Source organism: Lineus longissimus, chromosome 5 (genome assembly GCF_910592395.1).
Source record: "Lineus longissimus chromosome 5, tnLinLong1.2, whole genome shotgun sequence".
Classification (NCBI taxonomy): domain Eukaryota; kingdom Metazoa; phylum Nemertea; class Pilidiophora; order Heteronemertea; family Lineidae; genus Lineus; species Lineus longissimus.
This window is the reverse complement of record NC_088312.1, coordinates 3,638,551-3,665,731: the sequence shown is the minus strand read 5'-3', so window position 1 is coordinate 3,665,731 and position 27,181 is coordinate 3,638,551. Positions and strand designations below refer to the sequence as shown.

The 27,181-nt window shown below is 42.2% G+C and overlaps 2 protein-coding genes across 3 annotated transcripts; one reads left to right on the top strand and one right to left on the bottom strand.

Moving 5' to 3' along the window:
- Positions 1–230: 230 nt before the first annotated feature.
- On the bottom strand, positions 231–22,291 carry LOC135487482 (uncharacterized). 2 transcript variants are annotated; one of them, XM_064771178.1, is made up of 27 exons: positions 22,188–22,291; positions 20,633–21,850; positions 20,164–20,271; positions 19,839–19,877; positions 19,423–19,509; positions 19,208–19,235; positions 18,771–18,895; positions 16,913–17,419; positions 16,248–16,712; positions 15,445–15,876; positions 14,553–15,053; positions 13,866–14,393; positions 12,991–13,566; positions 12,038–12,754; positions 11,345–11,464; positions 11,124–11,162; positions 10,756–10,830; positions 10,431–10,464; positions 8,697–8,793; positions 8,316–8,363; positions 5,551–5,632; positions 4,600–4,842; positions 3,484–4,201; positions 3,100–3,241; positions 2,481–2,871; positions 2,281–2,358; positions 231–2,166 (listed from the first exon to the last, which is right to left on the bottom strand). In XM_064771178.1, the coding sequence occupies exons 2-27, from the start codon at positions 21,821–21,823 to the stop codon at positions 1,885–1,887; spliced, it is 7,653 nt and encodes a 2,550-aa protein (XP_064627248.1). In that variant the 5' UTR covers positions 21,824–21,850; positions 22,188–22,291; the 3' UTR covers positions 231–1,884. The 2 variants fall into 2 exon arrangements, with proteins under 2 accessions (XP_064627248.1, XP_064627249.1); XM_064771179.1 differs by lacking the exon at positions 8,316–8,363.
- A 1,326-nt stretch (positions 22,292–23,617) lies between these two features.
- Positions 23,618–26,774, top strand: LOC135488194 (SET domain-containing protein 4-like). Its single transcript, XM_064772688.1, has 7 exons — positions 23,618–23,990; positions 24,090–24,228; positions 24,389–24,809; positions 25,070–25,244; positions 25,634–25,799; positions 26,006–26,111; positions 26,282–26,774. The coding sequence occupies exons 1-7, from the start codon at positions 23,750–23,752 to the stop codon at positions 26,408–26,410; spliced, it is 1,377 nt and encodes a 458-aa protein (XP_064628758.1). The 5' UTR covers positions 23,618–23,749; the 3' UTR covers positions 26,411–26,774.
- The last annotated feature ends 407 nt before the right edge of the window (positions 26,775–27,181 follow it).

Sequence of the window (27,181 nt, the reverse complement as noted above, 5' to 3'; positions counted from 1 at the left end):
CTTTCCAAAGCTGTGAGAACTAATGCCTCCGAGATGTAAACTCTGGCAGGGTGGGTAATGATATTTTTGTCATTGAAATAATTTGATGGATTGATTTAATTAAGACCCGTTTCGATTGTTCGTAAACGAGCGTGAACGGCGGGGTTTCTTCCTAATTATCTGGGTATGACGACGGATCATATATAAATCGTCCGTGGAAAAGGTGACAGTGTACATAATATCCATATTACTCCAAACACTCCTCTACCCCGTCAACAGTGCTGGAAGTGCCCATGATCGGAGGATGCGTCACAGGGATGTGGCCATGCCCAAAGTTTTTCAATCTGAAAATGGTCTTCTTGGAGCTGCTATGCTTACGGTGGAGACGTCTCTCAGAAGACAGATTTGGGGCCAAGGTAAAATCAGATTTTAATCTTACTATGGAGAATCCGAGATCTTTTTCGAAAGGGATTTAATTAAAGGAAAGAGGGAAGTTTACAAACATGTACTATTTTTTCATAACTGATACAATCATGATATACTCTAATGAACTGCACGTTGAAGAATTAACTTGTCTGTTCCAAAAGCAGAAGAAACTGCATGGTATAATTCCCTGATTTCGAAACAGATGAATAGTTTCAGCCCCCAACACCCCTTTTCTGACCCCCAGAAGAAAGCAAAATATAAGAGATGGCTGCATAAGGTCTTTTGCAGTAACTTCTCCAAGACAAAGTCTTCTTGAATCAATAGAAGTATGTCTGCTACACTCCTTTACTATATCTTATTTTTTGGTTGAAAAATGACCAAAAAGGCCCCCTTTTCCACACACCCCGGAACAGCTTACTTCGCTTAATATTCAGTGGTTTGGTCTTTTCAGTTCCTACCTTGCCCTGAAGATGGCGATGGCGTAGTTCAGAACTTTAAACGACTTCATGAAAGAACTACGCCATCGCCATCTTCAGGGCAAGGTAGGAACTGAAAAGACCTTTTCTTTCATGAAGTCCATGAGACTCCGATAACCAGCTCAAAGGGGAGTGGGGATTTGGGCCATGTAGATCTACTTGGTTCGGCGCTGAAGGTGTTAAAATATGCATTCACACGTACCCTTACATGCCAAAGTCAATAGCTCACCAATTAAGATTTTGATCAACTTGAGGCGCAGTGGACCTGGCACTGGGGTAAAGGGTAAACATTAGGCTTAGCACAGTACAAAGCTTTATTTCAAAGAGCTAAGGCAATTTACAACACTGATTGTAAGAAAAGGCCATCCTAAAAGCATTCATTGTGAAAGCAGTGGACCTGGCACTGGGGTAAAGGGTAAACATTTACATTTACAGCACAGTACAAAGCTTTATTTCAAAGAGCTAAGGCAATTTACAACACTGATTGTAAGAAAAGACCATCCTAAAAGCATTCATTGTGAAAACAACAGTTTTTAATGGAAGTCTATAGGCAGGAGCCAGGACGAACAGATTTAGTTACATGAAATTGCCAACTGGGGTCTCTTCCATCTCACATTACATCGAAAACAAGTAATGGGTACTTAGTAGTACATGTATCCTGCACAACCGGTAGTCATGGTAGTGTTCACGTGCCTTTTCTGTTTGTGGGTTTTTGGAATAACCTTTCACTCGCAGAATTATATAGATGCTTGTACATGAACAATACCGGTTCTACAGTAGTCCCCCTTTAAGATCAGACAATGCGTGATGATTAGTTCCATATTAAAATTAAGAAGACACGAAAATAAAACTACGATCAAATAACAAATTCAAGTACACTGTTTGTCTAAAAATATGCTTTGTACATTAGGCCATTTTGGCCATTAAATGCAGACCATCACTTCAACACCAACACACTATCTCAGCAGACCATGGACAGCTCTCTGTAACCTTCCAACATGTCCTACATGCGTAGGTTTGAATTGACCATAAACTTTTCCAAGAAGACTGCACTCTGTAACGCCTGCTGCTGGATGTCCTTCCTGGCCTGTTGAAGCACAATCACTACCCGTTTCTGTAGCATCGGGTCAAGCTTGGCAAGCAACTGGATGACATCTGGTGGAACACTCGTGGCTGAGAAGAACGCCTGCACCAACGGATGGTTGCCAAATGCCAGCTTGAATTTCTGGGCCGACTGCTGGATCTTCACCTGGCTCTCCGGGCTGTAGATGTTGTTAAGGACACACTGGAAGTAATGAAAAGAGAACAGATTCAAATGAGCAAGAGCATTAAAAATCGCCTTTTTTATATAAATATATATAAATCTTTTCTCTAATCATTATGGGAACCTGACACTCACAGCCATGGCTTGTGACAACGATGCAATCATCTCTGTGGCGACGCTCATTTCTTGTGGTGTGTTAACACTGCCTGGAGCCTGGAAAGAGAGAGCGAACTATCAAGATAAAGACAATGGAGATATCATCAGAAAGCATATCTTAACACAGGGATAGCCTGATGGAACACATTATGACTGATGAAAAATTGAGAAGAACTTGCCAGAATATTCATGATGTCTCCATACAGTGCAGTAATTAAGTCTATTGGGGTATTGGGACCACCATTGTCCCTCATTCCAGGGCCTCCCGGACCAGGCATATTCATCCTGGGCCCCTGGGCCATGTCCCCTCTAGGTTGGGGAAGGAGAGACTTGATGGGGCCCGCACCCCTGGGGCCCCCAGCCCCAGGCATCCTCGGTCCTCCCATCTGCTTCCCATGCATTGACTTCATCTCATTCATCCACTCGTCCTTTCGGTGCATGTTCATCGGAGGGCCTCCATGGTTGCCCCTGCCAGCTTCCTGAAGATCCCTTTTCCCATCTGGTCTCTCATTAAAGCGTGTTGGTCTCCTATCTCCATTGTTAGGACCACCTCTTCCTTGATCTGGTGAGCTGCAATTTAGAGTCCAAGATGATTACAAGAATGGATCACATTTAAGAGTATTTGCATTGGTTTTGGGTTCAAAATCACAGAGGTGACAGAACAACCAATGACGAAACAAGCACAAGTTGATTACTGAGTTAGAGCGACAACTCATTTCAATAGGAGATAAAACATGGAAATAAGATCCATGTGCAGAGGTTGTTTTGAACAGTGTTACAAGAAAATGTCACACGTACCGATCTCTTGGCCGCTTGCGTTCAGGAGATACATGTCTGTCCTGCTGCTTTTCGGGACCTGTATCTTCTGAACTCCATCTGGATGGACGCTTCCTCTGACCAGGCTCTAACCTCTCATTCAGTGAACGCAAAACTGCAGACACTAGTAAAGCAAGTAAAAAAGAGCTTAGATGATTCTGGCGGGTGTAGGGAAGACTACTTTTAAGGTCAGATTCGACTACAGTTGGAAACCATTCCCACAGCCTTTGTAGCAGTTACAATTACCAAGCCAATAACTTATCAAAGTTACATGGATAGCTTTGAGTTGGTTGCCTGAATCTGGCTCTGAAGAGATTCTTACGGCTCAACAGGCAACACAACTATCAGGACCATGAAACAACTTACATTTATTTTGCGTGGACTCGGACATTCCTTGTTTCTTGTCTTTCCCTGCAAGTGTGGCTGCTAAGCTCGCAGCGAGAAGGGCCTTCATCTTGCCTGGGTGCTCGCCTCGCCCTGGCTCATCCCTGCTCGACTGCCCATGTTGATTCCTGTTGAGCTGCCCCTGCTGATTCCGGTTTGCCTGGTTTCCTTGTTGATTTCTGTTTGGTTGGCCCTGGTTCCGGTTTCCTTGGCCCTGTTGATTCCTGTTAGACTGGTTCCGATTCTGGTTTCCTTGCTGGTTAAGGTTCATCTGCCCTTGTTGATTGGGGCCAGTTTGTGGTGGCATCATCTGTGGCTGCATATTCGACTGCACTGGTTGCATGAGTCGCATCGGTGGAGGCTGCATCCTGCTCACCGTCGGTGGCATCAACATAGATGTTGGTGTTGGCACGAGGAATGGCCGAACCATTGAAGTTTGCCCACTCTGCATTCCTTGGAGCTGCTGCAGTTGCTGTTGCATTTGCATATCCTGTAACTGCTGTTGCATCTGCATGCCTGGATCTTGCATCGTACCACCAGGTATTTGTAGTAGACTTGACTGTACCTGGCCGCCAGACATGGCGCTGGCAACAGAAGAAGGAGGCGCCTGTGCCTGTGATACTGGTTGTGATCCACCACTTTTCAGAGCCTTGTATTCATCCAGGACACGATCAAGGATCATGTTGATAGCGCTATCATCCTGAAGGATATAATATCAATATTCAGACACGCTTCCTTTTATTACATCAATACGTAGACAAGGTGTTTGTTGATGGTGCTATCATTAACTCATGTATATAAATAAATTGAGTTTTTGCAACGAGAAACTTGAAAACTTGAAACAGGAGTCGAGCTTTTATCTGCACTGGTTTTCTCTTATTGACATCTAAGAACATATTGACAGGGCAGATATCCCTTCTGAGGCAAATGACGGTCAGTTTAACAGCTTGTAAAACACAAGGGGTCAAATTAACAGAAGGCTTCAAGCAATGGAACTACTTTCATCTTGGTACAGTTTTGTGCATAGACCCTGAATCGATCAGCTAGAATTCCAATACTGTTGTTGCAACTTCATTGCCTGGTGCATTCATGCCTTACCTCTACATCTCCAATATTTTCTAGTTTTTGCTGTATTGTGTCCAGCAACTTGGAAGCCTGATTATCCTGGCCCTGACCTTGCGATTGCGAATTAGACAGTTTTTCACCACCTGTCTGCATCAGGAACTTGTCAAAGAGGTTTAGGACACTCTGGCCTTGGCTACTCAAACCACCCCCAGTTGACGATGAGGAAGAGGGCCTGGCAAGAGACTCCTGTGCTTGGTCAAACCTGTTGGAGCCACCCTAGTGGAAAGCAGAACTGAACGTAAATATAGGGCACCTCAATGAGACCAGTCAGTCACATCACAGAGCTGGGAACCGGGTGGATGGCCAATTCCATGATGTCAAACAGATGTCAATTTGACTGTCTAGATGACGAGTTCTGCTGAGATGACATCATCATGCACAAGCTCCATACAGGGTGTGTTCCGATCCGTTCCAAATACGGGCGACTCGTTCAGAAGCCGCGACGATTCGTCCATGATCAATACACCGCGCGGCGGTGTGTCCGAAACTAAGTACGCATGCGCACTCGCAATGAGTATTATGACGTCATCTACGGACATTATATGTGACGTCATCCGTGACGCGAAGTTTGTGTTTATTGTTGGCCGCGGATTGCGCGTTTCTTTATTGTTTAGACGTTACGACGTTTTGACGTCGCAACAAGAAAACTCACTTGAACAACATGGCGAATCTTTAACGCAAGAACATCCTGCGCCGCCATACCGCATTTATTTTATACTGCATTTTCCGCTTAATTATAGAGCTAGCACGCGAGGCCTTTACGTGAGTAATGTGTAATGTGTAATGTGTAATGTGTATATAATGTCAATTAAATGATTTGTGAATTGTATTCTTTTTTTTTCTATATCCGCCACGTATAGTTGTTTTTTTGTCCTCCGCCGGCTAAGCGCTGCGACAGGGTGTATTTACTTAATCTCAACCTACCTGTTGGCTCGATGAACTTGTCTGTTGACGATTGCTATAATCATACCCACCGCCTCCATCAGGTCCTCGGTTATCTTGACGTCTGCTCAGAGAAAAAGGAGAAAAAGACAACAGAGTTACTACCCGTCAAAGCTAGCTGATGACTAACCCCCTATAATAACTCTTGCTCTAGATCAGTTACCTACAATGAAAAATAAAACCCCAAATAATACGATTGGTAGCATCAGAACATGTTAACCACTCTAAGCTACCCAAAGGTTGCTTGAATGAAAGCTGACCAAACACAGACATAATTTTTAATGGGCCATCATAACTCCCAATTTTAACAGTTTTTTAAATTATCCTTTTCAGAAAGTTTACCATTTCACCTGACTTCTACATCCATCTCAAGTTACAAAGTACCTCCCTAATTTACTATACATTACACCTAGCTTTTTGTGTGTATTCATTTACACTTGCATTTTTCTTGTTTGCAATCAATATATCCTTGAATTGAAGCTAAATAATGTATGGAAACTGAAGTTTTAAACCTTGTTCATAATCCACTGAAACATGTATATCACTATCGGAGCAGAACATCACGTACAATGTAGTCCTGACAAAACAATCTGATTTATGACAGCTGAAATTTGAAATTGTGTACAATCTGCATGAAAAACATTCAAACTAAACAGAACAGACCAACAAAGTTGGCGAAATAAAGTGGCCAATAAAATAAAGATGATGCCAGGAATTACAATGGCATGGGTGTAACCTAAACATCATTGATAACATTCTATTCTCTCAGAGTTTGACTAATGCACCGTCTCTAAACGGCCATCAAACAGCTCGATTTGCATCATGAAGAAACTGGTAAAGATGTTAAAAGCTGATTGACCAAACATCGTAAGAAATCAAAAAGAGATAGAGCAACCTTAAGCGTCCAGGCCTCACTTCTCAAAAAACCAGAACACACTTTTGAGAAAGGGTAGAGTTACCAGTGTAAAGTGTATCGAGCAGGAAGAAGAAGGAATCACAACAGGAACTATACTTGGGTGTCAGGGCTTTGTCAAACAAACCTCATACACAAAACGCCACAACCTCAGCTTGTGATTTCCTCCTCAGCTACATGTATGGTAATCTTGGGACCAACAGTATCCAGATCAGAATCAAGTTCTAAGCAATATTGACTGAGATGATGACAAGATTGGCTGAACGCTAAAGTAACGTTAAACAAGGCAAGTTGGTTTCCCAATAAAGGCAGGAAGTTGATAATGATGGCATGAAATATTGAGGTAAATTGATCTATTGTGTGGACAGATGGTGATATTCTAGATATGATAATGAGAGCACCTTTAGAAAAGTAATTGTAGCACGAAAGAACGATAAATGTGGTCAAAATCAAAAGTGAGTCCATCAAAGCAAAGAGATGTATCAATGGCATCCAGCTTCAGGGTTATACATTGATTAAAAGTTTAACAGAATATGTATCAGGAGCTACAGGTAGGTCATGATGGCAATCCAAACTCTAATGGTAAACGCTAAAGAAGTGTGTCCGCAGTGAATGCTTCTTCTTGATAACAGACATTGCAGCTTCGGCAGAAACAATTGGCCTTCTGGTCTTCATTCTTTCATGGTTTAAGCAATTAAATGAAAATTCACATCTTTACAAACAGTCACATCACAGCACAGCTGGTCACAACTCATCTAGCTATATCCGTACACAAACATACTCATTCTTTCATGAAGTAAGGGTAAAATCAAAGCACTTAAATGTCAGTAGACCATCAGAACCAGACTTTGCCAGAGTAGATGGCAATAGAGTGATGGTGCCAAAAGCAACCTGAGGGGAGAGGAGGATAGTAAGTCAGCATCAGATGGGAATTGTTTCCCAGAATACGCTACAGAGGAAAGTGGAGAGGGGAGCTGGAGCTCTTGCCAGAGCCATTACCCCTCTGACATCAAACAGAAACAGAAAGACAATATACTGTTTGATACAGCAATACTGATCAGGAGAAACATGAAACTCATGCAGAAAGTGAAACGTCTTCTGATAGTTTCTAGGTGAACAAAACATAACATATGTGAGCGTGTTAATGAATGCCTGCATGATTTCATTCCCCCTTTGTGGTCACCACCAATGAAGTTGCTGCAAATACAATGTAGTCGTCCTCTATTCTTCTTAGATCAAAGAGTTTTAGAAGTTGTTTTAGCAAAACCTGTGTGTTCCTTGAATGCTGGGAGCCACACATCATTGAGCACTAATTTTGGAATGCGAATTCTTTCTACAGAGCTGGCCTGCATCTATGTCACATGGAGAGTTAGCTGCAGCAAGAAACTGTTCAGTGTGCATATTCAGTACTGAAAGCTTCAGAACTGATGAACTTTGCAAAAATCTAAGTGAACTTCCTCCAGTACGTGATCTGAGAGCGCCATAGGATAGGAAACAAAAGGCGGTCAAGAAAATTCAAGCCGCCAGGGACACCATAAGCAAACCTGTGAAAGCGTAAATCAACATGTAACAGACTAGCTCCCTTTTCAACCAGAATTGCGACCCAGCAAGAGATATGATGATGTACCATGAGCATTGGATTCAAGTCCCCCACAGGGGTGTGAAGAGACGAGGTGTGGTGTAAGCATTTAAAACGTAGCTCAGAACGTTTAAAATCCAGAAAAAAACTAAGTTCTTACTGCATCACAAAGGCTTTATATAGGAAAACAACCACATAAAGTAACTATAGACTACAGACAACATTCAATGCTCTCTCTCTTTGCAGTCTACCTACCCATTTGGGTCATACCCATAATTGTCATTATCATAATAATCATCGAAACTGCAACAGAAGATAGATATTTCAGCATCTTATGACTGAAGTTATTGTGCCAGTTGCAAAATGAGTATTTGGAACCAAGCAATGAACTCCGAAATCCCAGATCGCACACAGAAAAGTGAGATCTGTGTGACCATTTTTCTAACAGTTTTGAGTTAATGACCAACAAATTGCCAATTTGAATTTGTTGCACCTGAAATATAGAGGACCAATTTCCAAGTCTATGGAAAACATAACAAAATGCGAAAAAGAGTTTTTGTGGAAGTTTTGTGAGGGTTGAAGAAAAGGATTTACCGGCCAATCAGCTGAAAATCTAAGCTTTAGCCAATACATTACCTTCCAGACTGTTGTCGGCCTTGTTCAGATTTCTGCTGTTGTAAGCCTCCTCTTTGCTCCCTGTAGTGGGGAGTGCTCTGTGAATTGTTGCTGTCACCTGCAGTCAAAGAAGGTACAGAATGGTGTAGTGACAAATGTTTGATTATGAGGAGACGGGCCTCCTGAGCCTTGCTTGGCAACCAGTCTAGGTGAAGGAAAACTTGGCAAACATGGCCCCAAATCGCTCCATTACGCATTTCAAAACTCAATGATGGCTGACAGTCTAACTTTGAACATTTTTTATGCTGTAAAACCAGTCCTTTGAGTGTCAAAACATTATTTCATGATAAAAGTGTTGAGTGTTGATTTTAACGATTTTCAATGCATTTTAGACTATGATTAAATTTTTTATTCAGCATTTGTAATACATGTACATGTACCATGAACACAGTATTAGTGTTTTCATCGGCTGCTTACTGAAATGACACGTTTTTGGTTTGGTTTAATTTTGTTTATTAAGCTTTTGAAGGAAACACCGCCGGTAACAATGCAGAAGCATTTTCACTTGGATACCTTAAGTAGCTGAAAAGTAAATACTAAGTTTTTTCTATTGTAAAGATACTCCTGAAAACAAGATATACAGCAGAAAACGACAATCGTTTAAGACTTAAGAAAGCACGAATTCCTATCAAAATGACTGTCTCCTGAGGATATGGTAAGGGGATGCTATCAGAAACAAAGATCGAAACCCGAAGACGCATATATTTAAAAAGAACAAGTGTTGTTAACTGCCCTGAAAGGAAGAACATCTGCAGATGAGATCTGCCAGAATTCAAATCTAAACTCTACACTAAAATCTCTAAACTATTCCACTACAGCCATGAAAGTATCATTCTCTTGTCCAGGTATCTCAAGATGCAAACTCCATGAACCCTTTTATCTTTGTTGCTTATTGCTCTCAATGCCGACAATGTAACAAGCAGAATGTTGGCAAAACGAAACGGTCTCTTCCGGAACATCACTTCTACAGCATGGGGAAAAACGTTGGCGCAAATGTCGTTCACCACCATTTCATCCTGCCTACCCAACAGGCCTACAGGACATCACAATCTTCGTCCTAGAGTTCATGCTGATTCCACCAGATTGCACCTACGCCAAGGTCAGACGGCTTTCCAAAGAGTCATCCTGGATCCATCGTCTGGGAATCATCAAGGACATCACCTTCCTCATAACCACTCTCATTCTCCCATAGCGTTTCCATCATTCAGTTTTCAGGTCAACAAGCATTCCAATTGGCCCAGCTCAAACACTGACATCAGTTCTATCAGGTGTGTCAATGGGAAATCCTTAAAGAAATAGTTCTAACACAGGGCTCATGACCAGAAAGTCACATTGAAAGAATAGAAAGAGACCACTAGTTAGTTTCCTACACTGTACAGTAACAGTCTCTTTGAAGACAAGCGAGGTGAAAAAAGCTGAAATAGGAACCCTTCTGTGTCCTTTGCTATACAACAGTCAGATTTGAGAGATTTCACTCAGCTGTTCATGAAGTACATGCAACACTGGTGTGCATCGATAGTCCCTCGAATACAGGTACATAGAGTATTCAGGGCAATCAAGTTAAACAGAGAGAAGAAGGACACATAAACAAAATCTTGAAAAATGACTTGATTGTTTAGTACATATCACCAGATACTCGAAATGTGTACAATTGCACTTCTCGACAAATAGCAACTGTCCGATCAGGATACATACCTTGTCTGTTATCATTATCAATTCCAGCTTCCTTCTGAATAGAGAAAAGAATCAAAGAATTATAGGGAGCACATCTAAAATGTTTATCATCTGCATCATCTTTTAGATCACAGCCTAAACTGGCAATTATTGTTGCTGCAATCATGATCACAGGTTGCTGTGACAAAAAGGCTGGTAAGCAGGGCACATCTTGAGACCTGTCAAAAGTGGCTTTGGCAAACAGACTGAAAGCCTAGTGTAAGATCAGTCCTGGCAGATTCCAAGGCCAACTTGTTCATCTTGCGGCAAAAATTTGAAGCGAAACGATGCGAGACGGTCAACTCACCAAGAAGGTAGAATAAGCATCATCCATCTGCCCCTGGCTAGGTCTGATATGGTTGAGAGGCATCTGGGTCTCCCACTGGAAATTGTCACAAGGAATAATACATCAGACTGAGGTGTGGTAAAACGGGGAGTGGAAGCTGGGGAACATTAGTCTTTATTTCGCCGAAATCAGAGACAAGGCCATATTTTCTTAGGTTCCAAACAAGCCATTCTGATTCTGGGTGGTCACACTTCCATGTACCACACGCTACAAGGTCAAGGAACCCCACAGGAATCCTTTTATTATAACTTCAGTGATACAACCGACACCAGCATTCATCACCAGAAGGGCCAACAGTTCAGCAATGAACAAAGAACAAGACTACTTACAAATGCCTTGCGGTTCCTTTCGATGTCCTCCACATTTTTCTGCAAGAACAGAGACAGAAATATACTTTTCATGTACCGTAATACTTGTCGCAGCCAATAACTTCGAGCAGACTCAAGTCATACCTGTTGCAGGGAAAGATGTGGAAACACATTTTCATGCTTGTATGGTGTTGTATTTAAAAGTGAGAACTTGTGACCAGGCATATTATCTTTCCTCTTACCTCTTTCCCATTTGCTGCTTGCTTCTTGATGAAGTCGGTCTCTTCCTGAATCACTTCACGCAACAGATCAGAAATTGTATTATCAAGGTGCTGTTGTGTTCGTAAGTGTAGTTTATAGCGCTGGAAATGGCAATCATAAAAAATTCAATGATTTTTGTAAGAATATTCTGCATGAAGGACACATGCTGGCAGAAAACTTTAAAAGGGGATTAACTTCTTCACGTATGATTCTAATACCATTCATGAAGCATATTACAAACTCTGACAATAGTTTTTTCTTCTATTATCACACCAATGCAATGTAAAATAGACCAATGGCAAATACCTCCAAAAAAAAATCTTACCTTACTCAAAAGAAACACATGCCCCCTGCCCTCCCTTCTCCTCTAGATGCAAAGAGCAGGCAAAACTTACTGGCAGCACACCAATCAGGAACCAGAGAACGTCAGACAATCAAGAAAACTGTCCATAAAAGGTAGTGTCTTGGTTACCATCGAGTTCTTCAGGCTATTCCCTGTTGGACTATGCTAAACAGCCAAAGGTAACATTACACTGTTCCCAATCTCCAACAAGACAAGTTTCAAAAGGAAACTTAGAACATAATGAGGTAACGAAAACCAGCAAGGCCAAGATTTCAAGAAGTCATGGCAAGATACTTTTACGACTAACACAGCCACTCGCTGTAAAACATACCTCTGTTGCTTTATTTTTCAATTTCTGAAAACCTGGAAGTGAAGCGATTTTCTGCAGTCGCTCTACTTTGCGGATGTACCACTTTGCTTTGGCACTGCCGTCAATCTCGTCAAGAAGAAATCGTATCTGTTCGCGCACTTTAAAACCATTTCCATTGAACTTTCCCACGAGCTCTGTGATGCACGCAAAATGAGGTTTCAACTCGCTTCGAATCTGGGAAATATCTTTCTTCCATCCTTCCTTGACTCGATCAGTAACTAGTCTAATGCCTTGAACAATACTGGATGTGATGGTCAGGCCAACATCAGCGCCAAACTTCAGGCAGAAACTTGCAAGTTCCTCTGCTGCTCTATTGGGGACAATTGCCTTTTTTTCCAAATTCAGCAACTTAATTCTTAGGTATGTAAAAACTGACATTTTCAGTTTGTGTACTTCTGGCATCTTGGCACCAAGTGTTGGCCCACTCCCAAGGTTGCTCGTCAGACCACCACCTGCAATGGGCCCATACTGGGCAGGTTCTTGAGATGAAAGACTGAAACCTTCATTCTGCAAGCCAATGTCCTGACCAGAATTGCCAGGATTGGCCAAACTGTCAGCTGGAGCTGGAACAGTCAGTCCCTCCATGTCTGAATCATCACCCAACCCCAACAACCCTTCCAGCTGCACGATTTCATCATAGGAAAGGTCCTCTATTTCGGAAATATCAAGCCCCTTGTTCTGAAAGTATAGTGAACAATATTAAACACGAATGATAAAAAATTCCCACAAGTTATCAAGGTGACAACGTGATACTATTTCATTAGGCAAGTCTCACTAAGGAACCCACAGCAGACACATTTCAACAGGACAGATTGAAGTTATTGGCATTATCTTTTTGTTGTCCAAATAACAAACACATTGAAAAAATCTGCCATCCCAAGTGTTTTTGTACTGTCTCACAAAATTTGTCCTACCTCAGTAAGATCCAACAGTTTGCTGAATACTTCATCCAACTTGGCTGGATATCCGTCATGAATAGTCAAGAAGTTCTTCAGCCGCGCCTTGAGATCGTAGACAGCAGCAGATGAGTTAAAACGCCAGTTTTCACTTCTCCCTTCACAGAATGTATTAACGCCTGCGGCCATGGCACTCGTGATCACATCACCAACGTCACACCCACTGGCACGTTTCCTTGCAGAGTCGACCAATTTTACTCCAAGATCCTTCAGAAAGCCACTAACAGCAAACGGGACATTGGAATCAATGCCTGTCGAGTAGTCCTTCGAGAGTAGTAGCTGTTTGCAAAATTTATCTACCCCAATGCCAAAGTCCGTCTTCTTCTGCACAACGCTAACAGGAAGGATCTTGGTGCCTTCGAATGCTGCATCTGGTCCCGTGCATATTTTCTCTTCTTCCTCCTCCTTCTTCAAAGAGAAATTTATCTTTTCCCGACTCCTCTGTCCAGTTTTGCTTGGTGTTGGTTCATTCTTCCCTTTTGATGCCTCTTTGGAAGGGTCTCGTGTTGGCTGAGTTGCTTCTCTAGCATTGTCCTAAATACAAAAACATCAAATTCAGAGGCTCAAGTGAGATACATACATCACATACACTTCGGTATCATCGAAGTAGGCCATCAATCTGTATCACAATCAGTAATTCACTGGGTGGTTATCCTTAATATGCTCATGTCCTTAAACGTGCTTTACATTAAGCAAGTACTTGGAGTGGGAGATGCTCAGACGATCATCCACCGACCCATGTCAATTTTGGAGTGCAGCCGTGGATTTTTTAATTAATTGGTTATGTATAAATCAGCCCCATGCTGAAATGCATGTTTACAAGGATTCCTTACCTTTGCAAATTTCATGACCATGTCATAAACTGGGGCAATGTCATTAGGATCCCCACCAAAACTGCTCACAAGATTGTCAAGTCTCCCTTTCACATCCTGGACAGCTGCTCCAGTGAACTTCCAACTCTGATTAGCCAACCGCTTGATAACAAACTCCACAGCTGCCACAATCGCTCCAGTTACAACAGGTCCAGGGTTGATGTTTTTCTCCACAGCCGATGAATACAGCACTGTCACCGCCGTGTAAACGTTTTCGGGAACCATTGAAGATTTCTCAGGGATGTCAAGACCTTGGAGATGATCCTTTAAATATCGAAAGACAGCGACGCGTACAGCTATTTTCTTCCTGAAAACATCATTGGGTAGTACATCTGGCTCTTTCATTTCAGCGGTATCATCTGCTTTGCTTGTACCAGCTTCTGCTTCAACATCACTCAAATCTTTCCCGTCTGACGTTGCTATGTCAATGCCAACCACTCTCCTAGAGTCCGCTGTCCTTTGCTGCATGCCATCGGCTTGACTTTCAGTCTGGAAGAAATAAAAAGAAGTTGAAAACTGAGGCAGATGACGACCTAAAACAGGCTTTAACTTCAATAGGGGAAGTTCATATTTGGTGTAAATCTGTAAACTGTCAACTATCACGACACATTCCTCCCTGAATAGCAATTGCAACCTATGAAATCTTACCTCACGTATCCGGGCAACTGTAAGACAAGCATCAAATCTTTCAGCTAGCCTTGCAGGGAAAGTTCCACCAAGAGTTTCCACAAGAGAAACCATGCTGTCTTTTATTCCCTGAATACATATTATGGACGCCGCCTTAAAGGAAGTTGTGCGTGCCGCACGCTGAATAGCAATGGCAACAGCAGAGCCTGGTGCACCGGCGCAACTAACGTCATAAGAGTCCAACTCCTTAGCAGCCGTGAATATCTCCAACTTTGTCTCTTCCGACGTGACATAGTCATCACCACCAGCTACAACAGCTCGGAAATATGCGACAAGCATTTTCTTCAGAGTTTTCTGTATATCGGCAAACTCTGGTCTGCGGAGTTCTTGCTGTGGTGTGCTGTCCCGTCTGAGTGGCATATCCTCATGGAAAGCATCTGGATTGCTCATGCCAGTACTTCGAGACAGCCATGGCAAATCGGTGCCTGGAGGTTGGATCGTTGCATCAGGCTCACTCGGGTCCTGAAATAAACACAGAAACTGCAGTAGGAACCAACCCACCAGAGTTTAAAGTATCTGTCTGATTGAAAATCTTCCAGAGTCTCCTCTTTCTAAGAGAGGGGAGAGACATTAGCGGAACCACTGTACTTTCCTCAGTAGTTTCCTGTTTGTTTGCCTGTAAAGTATGAACTGATATATTAAGTGAATGAGCTGTAAACCAGCTGACTTCAGTAATACCTGTTAACCCCATCCAGGCAAAATAGCCAGAACTACATGTAGCAACCTTGAGGGAGTAGTTCTGGCCAACCGTATAAACTATCATGAAGAACTATCTTTACAATGACCAGGACAAAATAAGACAATCGACAGCATTTGTCATCGCATTCCCCCGTAACAATCTGAGTAAATTAACCTTTGCTAATTCCAACAGCTTGTCAAATCTGTGCTTCAATTTCGCAGCTTCATCTCCGAATCTGGTCACCATGGCTCCAAAACTCTCTTTCAGGTCGGTTACGTGACTAACGGTGAAGTTCCGTGGAAGATGTGGTTTGAAGGCTTTCACCATTCCATCACGTACTGCATAAACAATACTGTGATCTGCCGTGAGATGTTTCTGAACAATATACGAGTGCAAGGCCCTCGTTGCTCCAAGCATCCTCGGTGGAACTGCAGGCGGAATCCTAGCCGGCACATTGGTCGTGATGCTCTGTATGTAGTCAGACACAGCATCAACAAGTTTGGCCTTCAAACTCACAAGATTGTCGGATGGGTCGTGTGCGTTAGGTTCCTTCAGCACTTCTTTCTCAATTTTCCTGGAACCTGTGTCAGCTGAGGTGGGTGCATCCTGCAGAGAAGAAGCATAAGGGGATGTCTGAACAGTCAAATTCATACACCACTCGACTAAGAGGTCTTGGCAATGAGAGGCCAAATCGAGCAGTGCCATCAATTCATGGACTTAAGTGTTTGAAATCATGATATTAAGGTGAAGAAAAGAATATTTTTCACGATGTTTAAAAACATCTTGAGACAACACCAGGCTGGCTTTATATTGTTCAATATTCAGAGTCCATACATAGAGAATGCTCATCCACAAGTGTGCACAGTTTGTAGAATGTTTGCATATTCTGATGCAGCCAAGAATGGCCCTCTACACAGAACATAAAGTACATTTTTGCCAACTAGCATACCTTGAAAAACATCTCCTTTAAAACTTACATGTGTCAAGTCCAAATACCTTGAAAAGTCTGTACCAGCTTTCAAATGCTCCTTGTCTCCTCCAAACATGGACACCAATCTTTGAAGACTATCAAACATGTCATGGACATTGTTCGCTGACAGTTTTCCTCGGATCGTCTTTTTGAAATTTTCTTTTAACTTCAGTGCATTAATAATGGCGGCAGTGACAGCATTTCCCGATTTTTGTCCCAACTTCACATCTTGAACGTTCAAGTTCTCAGCTGCTGTAAATACAGCCTTAGGGACTTTAGGAGGCACCCTACAGGGTATTTTGCTGAATGTGCTTTGGATGTGTCCATTCATGAGTTTGGTTAGAGAGTTCTTTAGCTCCTTCAAGAGAGTTGGTGAACCTGTTGCCCTCAAGTCATTGTCTTCATTCCGAAACATGTCAATAGACTTTTCCACTTGGGTTGATTCAAGTGCTGCAGCTTCCTTTGAAACCCCCTGAAAAAGGGTTATCAGAGGTGAATATAACAAAAAGAATCACTATACAATATCAATTCATCATTATACTTCCCAATTCATCTTTTTAAAAACCTACCTTTCGAGCTGAAGACATGTTCTTATACAGAATGCTTAAAATAATGAAAGAAAGCAAACCATAAGGATGTGAAAACTCAACGGTGAATCAAGCGAATGCCTACCTCTGGTTCTGCTAACTCCAACATTGCCTTGAACTTGTCCTCAAGATCTGTTGTTTGCCCACCGCAAAACGTTACCAGTACTCTCAATCGATCCTGCACTTGACGAATATCACTAGTCCAGCATTTCCATCCCTTCCTCTTCTTACGTGTCATATAAAGTTTCACACCATTCACAACGGCCCCAACAATCAAGTTTCCTGGCTCCACCATAGGATATTTCTGAGCACTGCTGATCAGTTCAGCGGCTAAGGTAGACACCTCAGAGGGAACCATTGCAGGTACCTCATGTGTCATACCAGGGAAATTTGAACGGGTTAGAGATTCCCTAATGAACAAGAAGATAGCTGGTCCTAAGGCTTTCTTTTTTTCATTCAGTTCCTCAGGAAGAACACAGCTGCGTTCACGACTATCATCAGGAGGCTCTCCACTTGCGTCGTCAGCCATCGGGTCTTCTGGGATACCCATTTTGTTTATTTTGCCTCGGTTTGGACAATTCATGTGGGGATCCTAAAATTGGAAAGGATGCAGGTTTCTTAGTGGCACAAAAACTGTCAAGTTGACAAATGGGACAGTATCTATATGACTAGGAACCAGTCAGCAACCTGCTCACTTTACAGACTGGTGGATTTACACCCATTTGTCCTGTGAGTAGAAAAACAGCAACATTCTAGCTAAATCTCTGTAAGGCGAGACCAATTGGAAACTATACTGAAGTCCATTGGGTGCCTTATCAGGGTTATCATGAAGACAGAGAGCGAACGCTTACAGACGTGTCAGCTCAGGGGAAGCTCCACTGTAAATGAACTTGAACAGGACAAAGTGCATGATAACATGCTGAACAAGATAACATCTCTCACTGAAAAAAATCTGCAACAATGACCACTGCTCATAATTTGACAGAGCGAGTCTTTCTCATGATATACAGACACTGACCCTGAATCATGACACCCAAGTCGGCATACTACTAGTCAGTACCAGGGTGTCATGCACAGAGAATGAAAATATAGTTCATGTCTGGTGTTCGTAACTTTGGGACGGCATCTGTTTCTTCAAGATTGCTCATAAAAGCATCAGTGAACATTGCCACTGCCACTCAGGCTTGATGACTGGTAAGTCGTGTGGGAGTTTATCAGCAGATCATCCCGCTTTTCACTCATAAATATAGACAACCCTCACGTAATGTACATCCATCTCAGTTGGTAGAATTCAAAGGGATGCTCATTGTCCATATTCGAAACCAAACAGGACCATTCCCCTCGCAAATGGATGAACAAAAAACTACTTTTTTTCTCAGATCACAAGTCAAAGCCTGAGATACATCAAGAAGCAGAAGCAATGAAGAAAGACATTCTTTAGTGGCACAATGCCAGCTGTGAAGAAAAAAGAAAAGTTCTTAACCTAATCTCAAGGGTAACTATCAAAAGTTCCTGGAGATTAAAACAGACCAAAATTTCATGGTTTACGGATGATTTTCGTCCTCACCCTCCCTCCCATTCCCTGAAAATAATTTCCACAAAGCATAAGCAACATGCAACCGTGTACCCTCTTGATTTGCCATTGGTTTATCGTTTACATTGCATTATATATTACCGTTTTTATCAAATGTGACCCGTCACAGCAAAACCAGGCGCATGTCGCTCTGAGCTTGACAGGTTGAGACGGACTGTCTGTTCATTTCTCTATTGTCTGCCTTTTGTGAAATATGAGCACATCAATTACTTCCATTATCTCCTGGTGTCATTTAGGCTCATCTTCTGTGCGACAAGCGCCTGGTTTTGCTGTGACGGGTCACAAATAGAACTGAAACTGAAAGTTTTATGATCGGAAGGTGACAGCTCTTAGGGAAACCTCCACTTACCTCCCACGAAGGGATCTCCATGTTACAACACTTGCATCTTCTCCAGTCAGTGAGAAGGCTCGCCGCATTGTTGTGATTTCGACCATCCGCCTCTGGGGCATCTCTATCAGATACTTCAAAGTATTCTGAAATATTTTACGTGTCGGTGATGACAAGGTTTTGCACCAGGACATCATTAAATGTTTTCCTTTGGCTTTATTTCATTATAAAGCTGATGTATTATGCCACTGTTTCCATAAGAGAAATTTTAGTTTTAGTTACTCTAAATTGGTTACACATTCTCTTTCATCACTGAAATATATTCATTGCTGTTATTGGCAACATGTGAAGGAATTGTATCAGAAACTGTACAGCCGTGCTAATGTTGCAGCACCTGAAGCCTATTATAACTGTTAAAAGCACATTGAAAAAAAATCTACAACCAAACCAACACTCACCCAAGCCTTTTGGATCACCTTTGGGGCCCTTGAAAGAGAGAAATCAAGTGGAGACCATGAATATACAACCAGATGTCAACCATAGGAATGACCAAATAGCAATGGCCTTGAACTTCTAAGCCTACATGTACATGTATACCAGCCAAGGCTAGCAAACTGCTGGTTACTCAACTGACTGCTTCCCCAAAGCATGCAAAGTCTCAAGAGCAACTTACCACATTCTTGATGAAGTGAACGAGATGAATCTGAGAGCTGACATGCTGATTGAAATTGGCCCAACCATTGAGAGAGATGTTGCAAATCTGAAGAGGAAAATAATCAGGTTAATACTGTCTGTCATAGAAAGTTGAGATTTATTCACATCTCAATTCAACTTGAAAGGAGAGGCGGCCCTCTCTTCTTCATGTTTTCAAATCATTTTGTTTGTTTTGGATGAGAAGTATGCATTTGTAACCAAACTAAAGGTAAAATGCATGAGGAGATCAATTCAAGGGTTAAATGCAGCAAGATAATCATTTCATGGTTGGCGGTAGACAACCTAATTGAGGTTCAGATCTGAAGTCAAAGAGCTTCTCCAGGCAGTCTTTTACAATACATCAAGATGATTTTCCTTCAGTAAAAAAATACTGACCTTGCAGTGGTAGATGATAGATTCCACAGCACTGGCAGTCTACAAAACAAGAGACAATCGTCAATGATCGATCACAACACAACATGAACACTCCCCAAAAGAAATTTCAACACTTTTTTGATTCGCTGCCTCAGACGTGACAACTTTTTTAAGTTGTGGGGTGTGAGCCCTTCAGGACAGAGTGGAGAGCCAAGCATTGTTCTTTCTTGTAACCTCTCCCAACAAGATGACCCAGCCATGAACTGCCTGGCGATGCAAGGTCCTAGAATTTCAAAAGAGTAACCTATTTTGTAGGAGGAAATCATGATTTATTTGCCAAACCTACCTGTGCTACATTTGCCACTTTCTTCACAGCCTTTTCCTTTGCGTGTTCCTTGCGAACTTTTTCCAAGTTGATATAGTGAAGAGGCTCGTCAACATGGGCTGTGAACTCCTGGAGGATGATCAAAAACATTTACTTTTGAACTACATTGTACAAACATTTTTTGTATATGATGAACGAGTGGCTGACCTAATGACCTGTATGTGTTCACGGAGAAGGTTCATGAAGCAAATTCAAGTAGGAATCTCTTTTAAATATTTGCAAATAATCACCTTTTTTTACCAGGCACCAATACTAGGTCAGCAATTCACACCATAGAGCCAAGTCTCTGGCCTGCTATTCTAGAAGATCAAAAACATATTGATTGTATGACAGACATACATTTGCTAACCTAAATGTGGATCAGATTTAGAACTTCAGATGTTCATTGTTGCCAAAACTGTATCGAGTTAATTGTCAGATATCAACTTACCTCCTTATATCTAAAGTTTGTTTTACAGATAGTGCATGAGGTCCACCAGGCTGACTGAGCTGAACTTGGCGTAGATCCAAATAGATCCTGATCGCGAGCTGTTGCAGTAGAGGCTTTTTGCCAGGCACTATCAAAGTCATCTACTTGACCAATATCCTGCATGCTATTTGACCGCTGTGCTTGTCGATTGCGCTGTTGCTCCAAGCGTTCCTTTCTCCTGTCCTCTTCTGAAGAATCTCTGCGGTCTCCATCCCAAGAACCACCAGACCTTCCTGTATCATCTCTAGATCTGGAACCAGACTTCTGGTCTCGATTATCTCGGTCTCGACCTCGATCCCTCCTCTCACTTGATCTTCCGCGATCATCATCCTTCCTCCTTCCACCATCCCTGGAGTCAGATCTGCGATCATCAGATCTACGATCATCTGACTTGTCTCTTCCCTTTCCAAAGTCATTATCTTGATATAAATCACGGAGTCCACGCCCTTCAAACCGGACATCCACCCTTCCCTTTCGATCAGAACTCCTGCGGTCAGGAGATCTAGCCCTACTGGGGTCATTAGACCGACTCACTATATCTCTTCTCTTGCCAGGATCACCTCTATCATAATCTTCACCGAACCCTAACCCAGGGCGATCAAGCCTCACCGCAGGACGATTTCTTTGGTCTCTATCAGACTGGTCCCCTCTTGATCGCCCAGGAGGATCAAAGCCAGGCATGAGTGGAGGAGGCATCAGTTGGGAGGTTTTTTTTCCCCCTTCTTCAGCCCAAGGATAATGTGAACTAGTCTTATCAACTTTCATAATTGGTCGGCACGCATGCTCAATCATGGCTTCTTTTGATGGACCAACTGGGGCAGAGGTCACCCGTGCTGCTCCCGGAGAGTTAGATGGTTGCGTTCTTAATGGCCGTGGGTACACCACGCCTGGTGCAGGCAGCAAAGTACGTTTTGGGCCTGAATCTACTGTTCCTGAACCTGGAGCAAGTGGTCGCCCAAACTGATCATATCGACTGCCACGAATACCCATTGCTTGATCATCACCCCTGATATTGGTCATGCCACCAAGATCAGAAGACATACTTTGAGGAGCTATTGGTCGGCCAAACTGGTCATATTTTCCTGCCCGAGGAGCACTCCCTTGGCCTTGACCACCAAGACCACCAAAGAACCCTTGCATGCCTGTAAACATGACTTGTTTCCGTCAAATCAATATGACCTGAAATCATGAACAAGATTAGATAAGACATGATAGAAGAAAGTTAATTTTTCTCAAAGACACAACCCAGCAATTTCTCACTCTACTGATTACTACTTACTACAGCCTACTACTAGGCTACTGGTGGCCGAGTCACTATTGTGACAAATCACGAGAGCATGCAACCATGGATGGCGATGGTCCACATGGTGTGGTGCAGTGCAGTGTCAGTGTGAGTGTCACGTGTTGCACCAATCGTCCAATGCCATCATCTTGTACGTTGTGCCCATGGTTTTGGGCCATAATAGGCTTGCATGATAACTAGACACACTAAAGGAGACAATAAGAGTGCAAGTACCGATATTAATTCCAATTCGGTCATCAAAATGAATATTTCAGGGCGAAGATGCAAAACCAATGTTGATTTTGGTTTCTTGTTGGCAAATTGTGCTGTCTTCATTCGTCATGTTAGTGCCCTTTCTTTACAGTCTCGAGCAAGTATTGAAAATCGTAAACCCACCTGCTCATGAATATTTTCATCATATTGCTCAAGACTATGACAGTTTTGTCAATATTTTCCAACTTCAGCCAATTTGCAAACATTGGGAAACTGCAGACACTCTGAAATGAAAAATACGAAATATGATATAAATTGTGTGAAGTTACATTGTACATAATTTCAAAAGATCATGTGTAGATGCTAACCAACTATTTAGATATTGAACATTATGTCGAACATCCTCGATTTGTTGTATAAATCTATTTTCGGACAAGAATGTTGCTTACAAGTTTAAATGTTAGATTATCGGATGAACTAATTAATGGTGGGGTAGTTGTAAAACAAGAAACACAGAAACGAAACAGAAACACAGAAACGAAACGCAGAAACCAGTCTTGTGGCGAATTCTGGTCTGCAGACTCCATCTTGTTGCATGGTTGTGGCCGCGAACGCGGGTGTAACTAAAACTGGTATTCAGTCGGAATGGAAGGAGGAATGCTCATTTCCCAATACCCCTTTTAGCCTCATCAACGTGTGCGCAGATTGGCAGCATCCGGCCTTGATCGTGCCAATACACTACATGTATGTACTACACGGCGTAAATAGAAAATAGTCCTTCGAATAGCGAGTCCTGTTCTTTTGTACATTCCATGGCCTGTGCACGACACTAGGCTGAACTTCCCTACTGCAACCTCATTAACATAAACAGATATTTAAAGGGACTATTTAAAGGCAGCAGCTGGGCAGGCAAGATTGAGTTACTCCAAGTCCAAGTCTAGTGCCCGCCCCCCCCCCCCCCACTTTACTCTATTCTAGTCGCCAAAATTGGTCTCTCACGTCTCACATAACGTCGAAATGATTCACCCATGTACTGGTACCGTACCTTGCATTTAGTGCTGCATCAGACGGGATTTGTAGGATGATCCTGGTACTTCATGTAAATTGAACACTACAAGGCAAGATGTTGCACTGCACCTTCATTTAAAATAACATGCTGTAGGAATCGAATCGAACCTACCAAAGTACTACACCACCACCTCAAAAGACTTCACCCATATCGTGCCGCCCCCTCCCCCCCCCCCCCAAGTTGCTCCATGTATCCCCTCAACAACTCTATTGCATTCCGGCTGGCCGCAACCCACCAACCTCAGATTTTACTTTTAAACGACAATAACAACGGATTGGGCAAGGAAAGTATCAGCGTGCCGATTGATTCCAACTTTTATGAAAACCCGTTTGATTTTCGTTTCTGCGTTTCGTTTCTGCGTTTCTGTGTTTCTGTTTCGTTTCTGTGTTTCTTGTTTTACAACTACCCTTAATGGTGAATGCAGAATCCATCACAGCTCACAAACCATTCCAAGAAATGAGTTTATAGTTCCAAGAAGTTTTTGACAATACGACACTTAAGAAATTCGGTCTCAATGCCGAGGAGGAAAGGTCGGACTGGGAGAAGGAGAACTAGAAATTACCTTGATTATGAACCTCTTGCCACATCTTCAGAATCAGAAGGCCATGTTGACACAAAATCTCTTCACACAAAGCTAAGGCGGGTTTCTGAGAGACCAGTTTCTCTTGAACATGAAGAATCCTTCATTGTGCTCTTGAAATGGATGAAGAAAAATGGCTTTACTTTAAAGAACCTGAGACCAGCTGTATTTCCAGGTATTTTCACTTTTCCATCTAAATTCTTTCACACAACATACACTATGGAAATGGTTATCATGTAAGACGATGTTTTGTTTTTTCAAATCCATATTGCAGGTACTGGCAGAGGTCTCCTGACAAAAGCTCACCTTCGGCCAGGTGATGACATCATATCTGTCCCCAGTAAACTTCTGATCACTACACACACTGCCCTGAATAGCTATGTCGGTGAGGCAATAAAGAAATATGGTTTTGGGTAAGTTTCAGGTGTGCATGTCTTGGGAATGTCTTGTTGCTTTTAACTGAGGATACAGGATGTAGGAAAGATTTTCCTACACCATTGAGTGGATGCAGGAACAAATCACTCACTATCTGCTGTTGGTTGGTACCTTAAACGCTCTTCCTTTTAATTTCAGTTCAGAAGAAATATCTCCTCAACTGATCCTCTGCCTTTTTCTAGCCTATGAAAAGCGCCGAGGGAACAAATCTTTTTGGTATCCATATATCTCAAGTCTACCAGCTTCATTCAGTACCACTGCATTCTTTACTGATGAAGAACGTCAGTGCCTTCCAGGTTTTCTAAAGGAGAAGTCGGATATCCAGTTAAACTCTATCAAGGTGTCATACGAATTGGCCTTATTGATTGGGGCTCATATTGAGGCCGCTTGCAAGGACTTCGCTGGTGGCCTATCATGGGAGCAGTATCTCTGGGCCTGGGGTGTGGTGAATACAAGGTCTGTCTACATGGAGCAGAGGTTGCATCCTTTACTGACTGGCGTTGATCATTATGCTCTTGTACCACTCCTTGATATGCTGAATCACTCGGTTTCTGCAAAGGTAAGGAAATCATCCAGTATGCAATAACACAGTTCTACAATACAACATACCTTAGTCACAATGTTTTAATGGAACGTGCCCCAAAACAACAAGTCAAAATATCACTGACATGACCAGATTAGTGCCAGCCCAGGATTATCTCAGGACACTCTTCCTTTGAATCTTAGATTACAAATAGATCATTGATACGACAAGTGCAGCTCCACAAGTAGTATAAGGTAAAGGAGGACAATTGTAAATGTTTCCATATTCACTTTTAGGTCAAAGCTGTGTTTTCCAAGTCAACAGACAGGTACATGATGCAAACTTTTGATACCTACCGCCCATATGACCAAGTGTTTATCTGCTATGGACCTCATGACAATTCCAAGTTGCTCCTGGAGTATGGTTTTGTTCTTCCCGTTAACCCACACAATGCTGTAACTTTCAAAGAAGGTGAGTTGATTTGCTTTTACTTGGCTGTGATCTCTCTGCATTGCCCTTGATAACATGTTTTGTTGCAGGAAGCTAGAAAGAAACCTCGAACACTCTATTCTGCAGATTGGTAGATTTACACTGAATTGAATCCCAATCCATTCCAGAAGTGCAGATGCTAGAGTTCTATTTTGCATACATGTCCTTACATGTAATGCTAGTGTGGTAGACTAGGATATACTGTAGTCTTGTCGTATAGATTGCCACGTCAACATCTCTTGTCGTATAGATGGGCCAAATATGGCTAGGTACAGTTTGCCAGTTGCTTCGTGTTTCATGGAGTAGCTATCTTGTGGTCCTATTGGAGTGGTTTATATCATCACAATTTTCAATTCTTGCTTTTATGTCAGATGATTTCAACATAATTAAATTCCAATTCCCCGAGAGTGCGTGGAAGAAGAAGAGGGCGATGATGGAAGAGAATGATGTGCTCTGCTCTCTCTGCTGTTCTGCTGATGGGCCCAGTTGGAATCTTCAGTGCGTGTTTAGAATCTTGGTTAGAGACTGGGAAACACGGTAGGTTACACTATCAGAAATGGTTATTCATCAAGTGTATAGGATGCCAAAGCTTTGGGAACTTATTGGAAACATAACTTTTTACAAAAACCAATCTTACCACAAACTGGGAAGCCTGGTAGGCCTACCAGATTTGTCACTATTTCCGTCTTATCAACTGGGAACCAGATCCTCTTATTCTAATTTGCTCATTTCATATCTTTCAGAATCTCCTGTGGGCAGTATCTAATGACTGAGCCAACAGAAAAGGAAAAGTTCAAGATGAAGAGATTGTGCGACATGGTGCTCAAAGAGAAATTACAAAGAATTCAGGTATTAAAAAAGATTTTATCAACTCATTGAATCGACAAGTATGCGAAAAGTTACGAAGCGTCCAAAACTATTGACCCGACCATTCGATGGAAAACTCTTGATTAGCCCTCTCTGATTGTCTCATTAGGAAACTTACAAGGTTAGAAATAATCTGAAGTTTTTCTTTTTAGGAATGCCTGTGTTCTATCAAAGAATGTGAGCCATCTTATCATATATCAATGGTGAGCACCCTTCTGGAACAGTTGGAGGAGATCTTGATCAAACGTAATCTTAAACGTGTCACCTTTGACATTGGATGAGAATTGTGAATAAAAGACATTTGAAATCTTTATAAATATGAAACCAGATGCTGTTCAGTACATGTATGTTGAACTCCAGACGAAGAGCGCTGAAGCAGTCTAGAAAAAGGATAGTGTGACTTGTGAAAGTGATGTGATCGCTGCTGCTTTCGTTGCCCTGTACATGTACTGTCCCTGTGCTTCAGGCTTTGGCCAGGACATTCAACTTGTAGAAAACGTGATATCATTGGGTGTAATTGCTCATGGTAACTGGTTATTAGTATGATTCCACTGACAACATGAAGTATCTCACGGTGTAAAGCATGTCAGAATGATAATGGTGCTTCTCATAATTTACAATGTAGTTCACTTTTATCTTCATATTTTAAAATAAACTCATGTTTATCAAGTATCATCTTTCATCATTTCCTTTTGTTTGGATGTGCATTCATAAGGTACGTGCCAATATGTTAAACATGTTCATGTTCATGAACATTCTAGGGCTTTCAACTCGGCTAACCGAGCCTCCATGCCACGCTATTCCTTTATCTCGACATAACTGGACTTCAAATCGATTATCAAAGACTTGGGAGATTCAGATCAGTGAAGGTTTGACTCTAGGAAGGATCACTACTGTTTCATTTTGGGTGTCATTGAATAGGACACGTAACCCTGCATTGCTCCGAATGAGACGGGGAAACCGAGATTCCTTGTATGGGTCCCTATGCCAGGGCAAAAGACCCTATCCATGTGGACAGCAACTCCCTGGCCAAGAATGGAATCAACAGGCTA

Coding starts and splice junctions, on each gene's coding strand:
- LOC135487482 (XM_064771178.1), bottom strand. CDS start 21,823: ATGTTTACAGGCATGCAAGGGTTCTTTGGTGGTCTTGGTGGTCAAGGC. Junction 17,420..18,770: donor TGGAGATCCCTTCGTGGGAG/GTAAGTGGAGGT, acceptor TTCCAATTTTAG/GATCCCCACATGAATTGTCC. Junction 10,831..11,123: donor AAAGGAACCGCAAGGCATTT/GTAAGTAGTCTT, acceptor GACAATTTCCAG/TGGGAGACCCAGATGCCTCT.
- LOC135488194 (XM_064772688.1), top strand. CDS start 23,750: ATGCCGAGGAGGAAAGGTCGGACTGGGAGAAGGAGAACTAGAAATTAC. Junction 24,229..24,388: donor ATAAAGAAATATGGTTTTGG/GTAAGTTTCAGG, acceptor TTTTAATTTCAG/TTCAGAAGAAATATCTCCTC. Junction 25,245..25,633: donor TGCTGTAACTTTCAAAGAAG/GTGAGTTGATTT, acceptor CTTTTATGTCAG/ATGATTTCAACATAATTAAA.